The sequence below is a fragment of the Vicia villosa genome, linkage group LG2 (assembly GCF_029867415.1).
Source record: "Vicia villosa cultivar HV-30 ecotype Madison, WI linkage group LG2, Vvil1.0, whole genome shotgun sequence".
NCBI lineage: Eukaryota > Viridiplantae > Streptophyta > Magnoliopsida > Fabales > Fabaceae > Vicia > Vicia villosa.
The window spans coordinates 188381034-188395377 of record NC_081181.1 but is presented as its reverse complement, the minus strand read 5'-3'; the positions used below and the strand labels follow the sequence as shown (position 1 = coordinate 188395377).

The 14344-nt window shown below is 26.4% G+C and overlaps 1 protein-coding gene across 1 annotated transcript; it reads right to left on the bottom strand.

Moving 5' to 3' along the window:
- Nucleotides 1-1725: 1725 nt before the first annotated feature.
- On the bottom strand, nt 1726-7024 carry LOC131653320 (dolichyl-diphosphooligosaccharide--protein glycosyltransferase subunit STT3B). Its single transcript, XM_058923428.1, has 6 exons — nt 5959-7024; nt 5107-5643; nt 4313-4767; nt 3446-3568; nt 2885-2944; nt 1726-2141 (listed from the first exon to the last, which is right to left on the bottom strand). The coding sequence occupies exons 1-6, from the start codon at nt 6856-6858 to the stop codon at nt 2012-2014; spliced, it is 2205 nt and encodes a 734-aa protein (XP_058779411.1). The 5' UTR covers nt 6859-7024; the 3' UTR covers nt 1726-2011.
- Nucleotides 7025-14344: the final 7320 nt, after the last annotated feature.

The following is a 14344-nucleotide window of genomic DNA, read 5'->3' as shown; positions in this document are numbered from 1 at the left end:
AAAATTTACTATTGATCCAAATATTTTTGTAAATGATACCTAAACAAAAATGAAGTTTGTATACGGGAAAAAAATCTATTATTAATCTAAATATTTTTATATGCGAAAAATATTATTTATGATCCAAATATTTTTTATTCAAAAATGGAATAGACTGAAAAATTTATTATTGATCTAAATATTTTTATATACGGAAATTTGATATTGATCCAAATATTTTTGTAAATGACACATAAACAAAAATAATATTTGTATATGGAAAAAAATCTATTATTTACGAAAAATGGTATTTTTTATCCAAATATTTTTATTCCTAAATGATATACGAGAAAATAATCTACTATTGATCTAAATATTTTTATATACGATATTTACTATTGATCCAAATATTTTTGATAATGATACCTAAACAAAAATGAGGTGTGTATATACCGGAAAAAAATTGTTATTGATCTAAATATTTTTATATACGAGAAAAAGTATTTATGATCAAATATTTTTTATCCAAAAATGGTATACGGTAAAAAATCTATTATTGATCTAAATATTTTTATACCAAAATTTAATATTGATCCAAATATTTTTTTAAATGATACCCAAATAAAAATTATATTTGTATTATTATTTACGAAAAATATTATTTTTGATCCAAATAGTTTTTATTCAAAAAAGATATATGGAAAAAAATTTACTATTGATGTAAATATTTTTATATACGAAATTTACTATTGAACCAAATATTTTTGTAAATGATACCTAAACAAAAATGAAGTCTGTATACGGAAAAAAATCTATTATTGACCTAAATATTTTTATATACGAGAAATTATATTTATGATCAAATATTTTTGATCAAAAAATGGTATACGGGCAAAAATATACTATTGATCTAAATATTTTAATATACGAAAATTTAATATAGATCCAAATATTTTTGTAAATGATACCTAAACAAAAATAATATTTGTATACAGGAAAAAAATCTATTATTTACGAAAAATGGTATTTATGACCCAAATATTTTTTATTTAAAAATGATATACGGGAAAAAATTTATTATTGATCTAAATATTTTTATATACGAAATTAACTATTGATCCAAATGTTTTTGTAAATGATACCTAAACAAAAATGAAGTCTGTATACGGGAAAAAAAAATCTATTATTAATTTAAATATTCTTATAGACGAAAAATGATATTTATGATTAAATATTTTTAATCCAAAAATAGTATACGGGAAAAATCTATTATTGATCTAAATATTTTTATATATGAAATAATCAATTATTTATCTAATTTTTTTTCTTTTTTAACATTTTTATTTAAAATAAATGATGTATCCAAATTCGCGTAACCGAACAGAACCCGTGCGTATGCACGGGTTTTTTACTAGTGTTCAATGTATTGAATACACAGAATATTCTTTAAAAAAGTTAAACATTTATGTTTTCAATGCATTGAATACATATATTTTTGGTAAAAACATATCTTTTTACTTTATTAAATGATGCTTAACTTACTTTTTTTTAATCTCTTAACCAATGCCCCGGGGGCACTCGTTAGCATTACCCATAAAAAATTAGTAAATTAGTAAATCATGTGAACCCTTGTCTTTGGTGGAAGTAAGAAACGATCTCATTTATTTCCTTAAAAATAGTAGTGATTTCCCTTGCTTCTTCCTCCACACAGCGAGCCAACTCAGCCAAATCATACCCCAATATTACTAATTTGAAACCAAATACTAGCCGCTTGCATGGTAGCACCAAACATGTTTCAATTGTGCAATTGACACTGTTAAATATTTTCTAAAAATCCACAATCACCTTGACGGAATTGAATTCTACATATAAATACTTCAAAAATAGTCCACAATCTAAACATGCTAACATAGCTAACAGATTTTCAGCTCTCGAGTCCACTAGACTGCTATCATTTCCCGCAGAAGAACAAAAGGTCTGTCTTGTTTACGCTTTTTTTGTTATGATTTGTTTTAGGATGGTAAGATTGGACTTACGACCTGTTTTTAGGTGGTTTCACTTTATAAATACGAACTATCCAATTCTGAGTAGTAAACGCCTCCTCCAAATACTCCAGCTTTATGTCCTTGTTTCCAATTTCAACTCCTCTAGCTCGATCATACCTGCCATTCCAAGACAAGTTATTACAAACAAAAGAGTTCAAACAGAACATGTACCTTGTCAATCAATTTGAAGCCTCACTCGTATTTATTAATGTCTTTGGACAAAACTATAGTCATACTCCTATTCAATGCCTTTGAAAGGTAAGGTTGACAGTGTTGCAAGAACACCGAGATTTAAGATTTATAAGGTTTTGGAATAAGGCTGAAGTTTGATTTTCATAGGTATGGGGACTATAGACATCTGAATCTTACTGCCTACTGCCACCGGTTCTTACATGAGGTTTTGGCATTCCATCACAGGATACCCCAAACTCATGCAGTGTAGAGCTTCCTACCTCATCGTTTGATGAATAAACAATATCAAACTATAATAATAATCAGAAAATTATCTCCAAATACAAAAAATAAAGTGATAACATTAGGGGTGTTTTGAGTTTAACAAACACGAATCCCATATAGATTTATCATTCCTTTGTTGAGATAGCAGTTATACATAGTTCCATTTTCCACTTTAAAACTAGACATAGATTTATCATTCCTTTGTTGAGATAGCAGTTATACATAGTTCCATTTTCCACTTTAAAACTAGACGCTGGTTGCATATAATGTATCAACAATTGATCATTCTAGTTTTATCATGCTGATATATAATTAGTTAGATAGTATGGTGTTCCTGTTAATAAGGACACCTAGATTTTATGGTGTACTGTTGTTAAAACTATATTAAGGGATGTGAAGCTTACCCAGGTGGCTTGCCATATTCTGTTGTCAGCTCCCCAAACCGATAATAAGACAGCTTGTACCTAACATCAAGATAAAGAGGAATATAATTAAATCATCATATATCAATTGATCATGTGCTTATACATACAATATAAAGATTTTTTATTTATTTCACTTTTTCTGAGCTTAGAAACACTAGCACCTCAACACCGTGGGAGTACTAGGTAAACTCAAATACCCTAGCCAAAGACCCATTCTAAAAGAGTGAAATGATTTTAAGAATTCCAACCTTGTTAAGCTTCACTGTGAGTTATCACAAATGGCTCAACATGATTATGACAAACTCCCCTTGACACCAAACATGCACCTAGTAAAGTTTAGTTTACTACACTACTTTTGTTCCAAACGCAAACATAGACTTGTATGAATACAAATTTGCTGGGAAATCATACCAAATATGCACCTAGTTAAGTTTAGTCTACTACACTGCTTTTGTTCCAAACGCAAACATAGACTTGTAAATTTGCTGGGACATCAAACATTGAAATGCCAGGACAGACTAATGGTGCTAATAAACTTACATAAGACAGTTCAACATCTTTGGAGCTGCTCCTTTATCAACACGATACTCTCCATTGACAAGGTAATCAGGTTCCTTTATAACAGGAAAAACTCCACCGCCAATTCTCACCATCCAAAGAAATCTAAACAAGAACGAGGAATATGTTACAAAAATTGCAGGAAGCAACGTAGTAGAGAAGATAAATAAATATTCAGTGAAAGCAAAATGGTAATATCCAAGACAAGATTAGTAAGCGAAAATATCATCCTTTGAAGTGAAGAAGTTTAGTAATATAAAAAAAAGCTTGCACTATTAAGACTTATTCCAACCAGACAATAATTAGAAACCTAGATATAACTTAGCATGCCACAACAGTATAAACTATGAAACCATGGGGTAGAAATTTATTAGTCACACATGTTCTCTTGCTCTTGCTAACATCAAAATAGCCTGTCAATTCGAACAAACTTGATAAAGGCATGCTGATACAAAAAATCTGATAAACATGAAGGCTTACGCCAAAGGCATGTAAAGGGTAAAGATTTAAGAGACAAAATCAAGGATGGGGACAGACTGTGCCACAATATGTACACTTTTGAAGACGAAAATGACCATCACCCAAATAAGGAAGAGAAAAGAACAACTAATGCTACCTACACAACTCTTGCAAGTTGCTCAAAGCTAGGGTGGCGCCAGCAGCGAAAACACTTACAATTTTTATATACTCAAAGAATAAAATGAAACCACTTGTGTAAGTGCTGTGTAGAGTTGTGAATATGATGGGTGTCTTCGTACCATTTGTCATAAGGTAATGGGAACATGCATTAAGTAAAACTGTAAAAGTAATGGATGTAAAAGTACAATATATAACTTAAGATGGGCTTACTTATTAATATCATCAGAGGAATAACCAGTAACACCACCAAACACGACTAATACATAGTCAACATCAAGCGATCTCATTATGTCATAAGCCTCATCCTCATAAGATGACATTGCACGCCCAACAGTTGCTATGTGTGTATTGTTCCAGGTATTATTGTCAACAATAACTGTTCTGTTTCCCATGGCCGTGATTTGATAACCGTAATCCCACCACGACATCACCTTGGCATCTGGTGGGGTGTTCTGGCGAAGCCAGAAGTAAGCCTCACGATAATCATCAAAGATAACCCTCTGGCCATGGGCACCCCTTGCAGCCAAGACAATTGAGGGAGATGAGTATGCCTCAGATGTGACCCATGTACAATGAATAGCATATCTACTGAGTAGATAAAAAGCACCGAGAAGTAACACAATAGCACCGTTCTTTTGGAAAGGCTGAGAGTTATCAATTACTCCCTGCACGTAAATAAATCATATACATTATTAAAATTGTATTACCACAATAATCAAATTGAAAACCGTTCATTGTACTTGGAATTAAGAGACAAAAACACAAATATAATGCAATATTTAATACTCTAGTTGACAAAAGAACTAATGAAGTAAAAAAAACGCATAGCAATTGTCGTGAAAGAACATGGTTGTCATCATACCTACTGCAACATAATGGATTGGCAAATATACTGTGGTGGCATATGAATAAAATACGCAGAGGAAGAAAACAAAATTGAAAACAGTAGAATGCAACAATTGTGAACAAGCCTTTTGCTCAAATAGTTACTTCAAAAATCTAACCTTAGAAGAACCTTTTGAAGCACTAGTTCCTTTACCAGAACCACTTTGTAAGTTTTGGCTTTTTGCTCGCACAACCCGAGTCAAATTCTTCACAGTGGCAGAAACCGCTATAGCACTAATGAGGCATACAGCAGGTGTAGCAACAAGAATTAATCGAACCATAACACCAGCAAAGTACATGCTTGTAAGACCATACATAACTATGAAGATTGTGGCATCTGACAAGCGCTTGAAGCAAAAATAGAGCCCAGCAGGGAAAAGGAACAACAATATATGGAAATCAAACATGAAGGATGACCAAGCGGTGGGCTGATGTTCAGAGACAGAAGCAATAATTGGAATGTGATCCTTAGCGTATGTTGGATCAAGCAAGGAATAAAACCTTCCGGTCCATGGTGATATGTAACCAGATGCAGTGCCGACTCCTAAGGCAATGGCACCAACACTAACTGCACCAGTTACAGTAATCCTCAAAAATGCTTGAAACAATTTTACATCTCCAAGCAAATGCTTCACCCAATCCAAAAAGAAAAACACCTGGAAAAACAATCCAAGTCAGAGCCACGAGAAACAGCATGCTAACTTAATCAAGCTAATCAACAGAGAAGCAATGATACAGAGGCATCCTTGGTAAACAAACAACATGTTTAAGTTTCAACACTCTCAGCAAATTGCAATAAAATCATGTTTAAGTTTAACTTTAAAAGCAACTACGTTTAAAAGTAAAACACGACTAATGATCTAACAGTTATGATCGCTTGACAGTGTATACGAATTTAATCCTACAAAACTAAAATCAAATCAAATAGGAATAACAACAAAACATGCAATGCAATGCAATGAGGAAGTAACCTGAAGCAAGAAAAAGACACCCATAGAAGCCATATGTTCTCCAGACTGAACATGTTGAAACCCAACAAACCTAATCTGCATGGCAAGCAACATTCCCAAAACATACATGCAATTATAAGCAACATAAAGTCTCATAGAGTATCTCCCAGTTACCAACAGCACCAACACATAAAGTGGAACCAAATTTATAATAAACACATAACCACCCCAAGCCGAAACCATATAGAAATAACCAAACGCCGATGCCAAAGACCATGACAACGATCCAGTATTCACCGCTTTCACAAACAAATAAAACGTCAACAACAACGCGAATATCGCAACTCCTTCATTATCATACGATCCAGCAACAGATCTCGAAATGTATCCCGGACAAATCGCAATCAAAGCCGCCGCGACAATTCCAGCACCGGAATCCCACACCTCTTTCCCAAAGAAGTAAGCAACAATCGCTGTATTCGAAGCGAAAAACGGCGCCGTTAGAACACAGACTTCACGGATGTGCACGGCGAATCTGAGGAAATGGAGGATTTTATAAAGCGCGGCGGCGGTGAGCATAAGACCGGGATAAAGCGTACCCCCGATGATACGACCGAGTGGATACCACGATTCTGAGTCAAACCAGTTCCAAAACTCGGAGAAACCGTGTTCCGTTAGGTAAACAGTCGTACGGTAGTTGAAATACGGATCGAATTCATGGATCATGGATTCGTAACGGAGAACACTGAAAAGACGAGTGATGAATGCGAGGATGTAGATTAAACCTAGCGTCGTTACGCGGAGGAGAAGCTCTTGTTGTTTGGTTTTGAGTTTTAGGGTTTTGGGAAGGGAATTGAGTAGATCTTGCGCCATTGATGGTGGTGGTGGTGGAGATGCTGGTGTTGAGGTGGTTACTGCCATTGTTGTGTACGAGAAATTGGTGATCTTAGGGTTTGGGGATTTTCATGGAAATGGGGAATTTCTCGGGAGAATGTCGCGAGAAAATGATGAGTGTGAGTGAGTGTGGATCTGGCTGTGAGTGAAGGAGAGAATGGAGCTAGAGAAGAGAAAGATGAAGACAAGTCAATGGTTGGAATTGTATTTTTTTATAATAATTAAAATAAAATAATTTTTATAATGACGTATAAAATTATTTGTTTTTTTTAGTTAAATGACATGTAGTTGGTGTTGGAAATAAATGTGGTACCCGTTTATGAAAAATCACGTGTTGGAAATTGTAATTTTGGACAATATCTTTAATATATAAATCCAAAGTTGTCATGATGGCAACCCTAGCCACATGTCACCTTGGTAGCAACTCTAAACAAATCCTAGCCACATGTCACATTAGTAGCAACTTTAAACACAAACCCTAATTATATTTTTATTAAAATAATATAATAATAATATTAAATCACCACCATTATTACTAATAATAATATAATATTTAGCTAATAATAATAGTAAAATAATATGATTTGAAAAAATAAAATAATATTTAGCTAATTATAAAGATTTTATACTATAATACCAATTTTTTTAATATATATATATATATATATATATATATATATATATATATATATATTAAAAAAATTGGTATTACAGTATAAAATCTTTATTTATATATGTGTGGTCAAAAAATATCTTTCCATATATTTTCTTACTTTTTGTTTAATAATTTTAAAAATAGAATAAAATATTTATAAAAACTATCTATAGAAAATCATATATATGTTCTTAAATCATTTTTTAATTATTAATTATTAAGTAATTATGTGTCACTCTATTGTAACTCTTTTAGTTGTAATGAATAATTTAATTGCAAGACTCTATAAATTCTAATTACTTTTTATTTATTAATTAATTGTGAGTCACTCTATTGTAACTCTTTTAGTGGTAATGAGTAATTTAATTGTAACATCATATGAATTTTAATACTCTGAATTCTAACGCAGTCACTTTATTGTAACTCTTTTAGTGGTAATGAGTAATTTAATTGTAACATTATATGAATTTTAATACTCTGAATTCTAACGCATAAAACTCATACCAGTAAAAGGTTTTTACATTTATTTTGACATAATGATGGCTATAAATTTCAAAGGTATATAACATACCTTTTGCATGCAAGAGGGTTAATAATTAACAACGTGTTGTTTAAATGTAGTTTTTCTGTACAAGATTTAGAAGAACAATAAGGTATAAATTTTTTGATATTTTCTTTAAATTCTCCCTTTTTTTCACTCTATTCAGTGACTAAAAATATTTAATTTTGTTTATTTTTATATATTGTTTATATTTATTTTCTTCAGGCTACATCAGAAGAATAAAAATATGTATATCTTTGAAAAAAAATTATATCTCTTTTAACCTTATTTTTGAATCTATAATAACTTATATTGTTTTTTTTTTTTTTTTTTTAATTTTTTAAGCCTAGATCTTATTTTTGAATCTCAACGTCTTACAGTGCATTAGTGTATGGATTACAAGGACATCAAGGTATGCAAATTGTAGTATTTATTTTAATTTTCCCTTTTTAAATCTATACATTGATTTAAAATATTTAATTTTATTTGTATCAATTGTTTATTTTTTTTCTATTCTAGGTAAGAATAAAAGGTATGTATTTTTAAAATTTTCATTTTGTATTCTTTTTAGATCTGAATCTTATTTTTGAATTTTTAATGTCTTATAATATATTTTTCAAGCTTTTCAGGTTTAAATTTTATTTTTGAATCTACAATACCCAAACACCTCATGGTGGGTTAGTTTGTGGGATCAAAAGAACAAGATATATAAATTTAAAATCTTCTTTTCTACTTTTTTTACTCCTTAAATTTATTTAAAATCTTCTTTTCTACTTTTTTGCTCCGCACGGGGAACACGGATATATTAGAAACAAAACTATATTTTTTATAATTACATTTTTTATAATAATTGATATTTAACTTTTATTTATATATAAAATTGTCTTGTAGGATATTTAAAGTATTTTGCAATTATATTATTAAATTTTTAATGTGAAACAATAATACAAAAAGTATTTATAATATTATTTTTTAGGTTATTAGAAGATTTATTATGGTTTCATTTATATATTAAAATAAGTAAGTTATTTCTTACAAAATATGACTACTTGAACTATACTGAGTTTAACATTTAACTCATAATATAAATTAATTTTTTATACTTATTATTTAAATTTAAATATGAAATATAGAAGAGAGAGATTCTTTAGCTTATATTTTAGAAATGATAAATACATATTAAAATTATATTTTTATTTTTATTTATCCTCTATTTTAAATTATTTATATAAAAGTTATTTTTTAATCATGGAAGTAATTTCAAAAGTCAAGTAATTGTAATAAAGTTTAGACAATAATTGGTAATAAATTGAAAGAAAGAAAAACTTTATGAGTGTTAAAGCCAAATATATTTAGTGAATATGATTTTCCTTTAATGAGTTGTTTTAAATATCAATACATAATTGCAAATAAATGGAAATGAAGGAAAATTTATAAGTGTATAATTGAAAATAAAGTAAAATCCATGCTAATATTTATTATTTATTAATAAAAAAATCATGGCTAATATCTTTTATTTATTAATAAAATATTTGACTGTTATTACATAAATAAAAAAGCCGTAAAACAAATCAAATTGAAAAAGAGTATCAATCATCAAATCGAAAAGAGAGTGAATCATTCTGTTTCTTTTATTTTCAAACATAGCAATTTTGACTCTTTAGTGATGGATGCATTGTCACCTTCGAGATCAATTGTTTCTAAAGATTCCAAACTCATAGCTTTCGCTCTCCAAGTGAGTTGCTAGTTGGAGTCTGGCAAGTATTAGCAACAACCATTTCATCTTTGAAATTTGACTCACCACCTTCAATAACTTCCTAAATTACATTTTAAAAGGTAATTATTAGAGATAAACACTAATAAAAGTATTCATATATTTTTATTAATTTTAAATACATAATATAAAAGTAATAAACCAAAAAAAAAACATAATATAGATAAAAAGAATTACCTTTAATTAGGTATATTTGAGATATGATGAAGAGGAATTGGAAGGTTAATATTTTGTATTGTTATCGGGAGGTAAATCGGTGTGCTAATGTGTTAGCTCAGTCGAGACGTACTTTTAATGCTTCTTTAACAGTTTTTGAGAATTGTCTTCCGCACGTTAGAGAGTCGTGTGAGGTTGATCTTAAGGGACATGCTACCCCGAGGCATATTGTTGTGTAATGTTTTTTTTGTCTGGTTTTGACCCCTCACTCTTACCAAAGAAATACTTTATCCCAATTGATCATGAATTTGTCTCTTACCAAAGAAATACTTTATCCCAATTAATCATGAATTTGTGCGATTAGGTGTAATCCATATAACAACAAAACAACAACAAAGCATAAAGTTAATCATGTAAAATAAAATACAAAATATGATATACTTGATGATATGTTTACAATACTAACCATTGATAGTAATTTTGACATCTTGCCACTCAAAATCTCAAATGTTAGAGTTATCATAGAAGAAATATAAACAAACAACAAAACAACACTAATCACTGATTTTTAAAAATTTCGTGTGTGATGAGAGGCCCGTGTGTGATGAGATGATCAAAGAGAGATAATAAAAGAGGTATTTATAATGAATAATAAAAATATTAATATTAATATGAATTAATATCTATATGAAAGTTACAAAATATTAAGTAATATAAATATGAATTATATTATATGAATGCTAACGTAAATATGAGTACTATGTATCAGTTTTTTTATTGAAATAAATGTATCAGTTTTGTTAACGTAGAATTCTAATAGAGAGGTTAATTAATTAAATGGTGATTATATTTCAATTATGCATTGATATTCTATATTAAAACAACATTATATTCACTAAAATATTATAATTAAATTTATAATATAATTACATTGATATCCATTACATTTATTATAATTAATTCAAAAATTATAATATTAATTAATTAATGAATGAAAAAATAAATGAAATAAGTAAGATTTTTAATATTTGGATACAATATAAAAAATTTACTATATTAGAATTAGATCTTTTTATAAAAGTAATTAATTAATGATTGAAAAAATGAATGAAATAAGTAAGGTTTAGATATAAAAAAATTGATTTTTAATACTCAAATTTTTTTTATTTCATTTGTATACCAATGATTAATTAAATTACTTCCAACCATTTTATTATATAATTTAAATAAAATATTATTAATCATTTATAACAATAGTTTGAATTTTTTTAAATTAATAAAATATGAACTTATATTAAATTTATTTTTATTTTAAATCTAAAATAAATTAAATAATAAGGACTTTTAATTTTTTGTTACAAATTACATACAAATTACATACAATCATTTTATTTTTTAATTTAATTAAAATATTATTAATCATTTATAACAATAGTTTGAATTTTATAAAATATTATATTTATTTTTAAATATAAAATATATTAAATAATAAGCATTAGGATTAAGTTTGTGTCTAGGGTTGTCAAAATGACATTCTTAGATTTATAGTAAGGAGATTATTATTATTATTATTATTATTATTATTATTATTATTATTATTATTATTATCAATATTATTATTATTATTATTATTATTATTATTATTATTATCTCTTACTATTATTAGTTAAACATTATGTTATTATACATTATTTATATAATTATTATTATTATTAGTTATATTTAATATAATATCAAATAATAAAAGTTAGAATTAGGGGATTGTATAAATTATATTACTTATATAAATAAAGTAATTTTATATAAATAATTTTAACATTTTTTGTTACAAATTACATACAAATTACATACAATCATTTTATTTTTTAATTTAATTAAAATATTATTAATCATTTATAACAATAGTTGGAATTTTTTTAACAAAACTAATTAAATATAAAATTATAAAAATTTATTTTTATTTTTAAATCTAAAATATATTAAATAATAAGCATTACGATTAGGTTTGTGTCTAGGGTTGTCATGATGACATTCTTAGATTTATATTAAGGAGATTATTATTATTATTATTATTATTATTATTATTATGATTATTATTATTATTATTATTATTATTATTATTATTATCTCTTACTATTATTAGTTAAACATTATGTTATTATACATTATTTATATAATAATAATTATTATTAGTTATATTTAATATAATATCAAATAATAAAATTTAGAATTAGGGGATTGTATAAATTATATTACTTATATAAATAAAGTAATTTTATATAAATAATTTTAACACATAATTTTATAAGTATAAAAAAATGAATTCTTAAACTATATTAATATAAAAATTTAAGTTAAATATTATATATTACATACTTATATAATTATTAATATTTGTGACTGAATATTATATTATATTATTATGATGATTATTATATTTTTAATGTAGGGTTAAATTAGTAAAAGTTAAAATTAAGATTTTTATTTAGATTTACCGTCAAAGTGACATGTGGCTAATTTTGTTTAAAGATACTACCAAGGTGACATGTGGCTAGGGTTGCCATCATGACAACCTTGGATTTATATATAAGATATAATAATAATATTAAATCACCACCATTATTACTAATAATAATATAATATTTAGCTAATAATAATAGTAAAATAATATGATTTGAAAAAATAAAATAATATTTAGCTAATTATAAAGATTTTATACTATAATACCAATTTTTTTAATATATATATATATATATATATATATATATATATATATATATATATATATATTAAAAAAATTGGTATTACAGTATAAAATCTTTATTTATATATGTGTGGTCAAAAAATATCTTTCCATATATTTTCTTACTTTTTGTTTAATAATTTTAAAAATAGAATAAAATATTTATAAAAACTATCTATAGAAAATCATATATATGTTCTTAAATCATTTTTTAATTATTAATTATTAAGTAATTATGTGTCACTCTATTGTAACTCTTTTAGTTGTAATGAATAATTTAATTGCAAGACTCTATAAATTCTAATTACTTTTTATTTATTAATTAATTGTGAGTCACTCTATTGTAACTCTTTTAGTGGTAATGAGTAATTTAATTGTAACATCATATGAATTTTAATACTCTGAATTCTAACGCAGTCACTTTATTGTAACTCTTTTAGTGGTAATGAGTAATTTAATTGTAACATTATATGAATTTTAATACTCTGAATTCTAACGCATAAAACTCATACCAGTAAAAGGTTTTTACATTTATTTTGACATAATGATGGCTATAAATTTCAAAGGTATATAACATACCTTTTGCATGCAAGAGGGTTAATAATTAACAACGTGTTGTTTAAATGTAGTTTTTCTGTACAAGATTTAGAAGAACAATAAGGTATAAATTTTTTGATATTTTCTTTAAATTCTCCCTTTTTTTCACTCTATTCAGTGACTAAAAATATTTAATTTTGTTTATTTTTATATATTGTTTATATTTATTTTCTTCAGGCTACATCAGAAGAATAAAAATATGTATATCTTTGAAAAAAAATTATATCTCTTTTAACCTTATTTTTGAATCTATAATAACTTATATTGTTTTTTTTTTTTTTTTTTAATTTTTTAAGCCTAGATCTTATTTTTGAATCTCAACGTCTTACAGTGCATTAGTGTATGGATTACAAGGACATCAAGGTATGCAAATTGTAGTATTTATTTTAATTTTCCCTTTTTAAATCTATACATTGATTTAAAATATTTAATTTTATTTGTATCAATTGTTTATTTTTTTTCTATTCTAGGTAAGAATAAAAGGTATGTATTTTTAAAATTTTCATTTTGTATTCTTTTTAGATCTGAATCTTATTTTTGAATTTTTAATGTCTTATAATATATTTTTCAAGCTTTTCAGGTTTAAATTTTATTTTTGAATCTACAATACCCAAACACCTCATGGTGGGTTAGTTTGTGGGATCAAAAGAACAAGATATATAAATTTAAAATCTTCTTTTCTACTTTTTTTACTCCTTAAATTTATTTAATATATTTATTTTTGTTTATATATATTTTTATGTTTATTTTTTATGTTAGGTCAGAAGTTAATGCGGGTTAGGTCTTGCCCTCTCATTATTGTTATTTTATTTTTCGTTAATTTAGATTGAATTTATAATTAAAAAATATTATATATTTTATTAATAAGATAAGATGTGATTCTGTTTATTATTAATCTAAATCTGATTGGGGAGATGACAACGACTCATGAAAATATTGATATGGTGTAAATCAATTTAATAAATTAAAATTGTAATACCTTAATAAACTCTTTGTATTGAATGTGTTTATATAATATTAATTTAAATATTTTAATTCACATTTTAA

Excerpts from the sequence above, each read along its gene's own strand:
- LOC131653320 (XM_058923428.1), bottom strand. The coding sequence starts at position 6,858 with ATGGCAGTAACCACCTCAACACCAGCATCTCCACCACCACCACCATCA. Across the intron at positions 2,945-3,445 it reads AAGATGTTGAACTGTCTTAT|GTACAAGCTGTCTTATTATC; the intron begins GTAAGTTTATTA and ends TCTTGATGTTAG. Across the intron at positions 2,142-2,884 it reads GAATATGGCAAGCCACCTGG|GTATGATCGAGCTAGAGGAG; the intron begins GTAAGCTTCACA and ends TTGGAATGGCAG.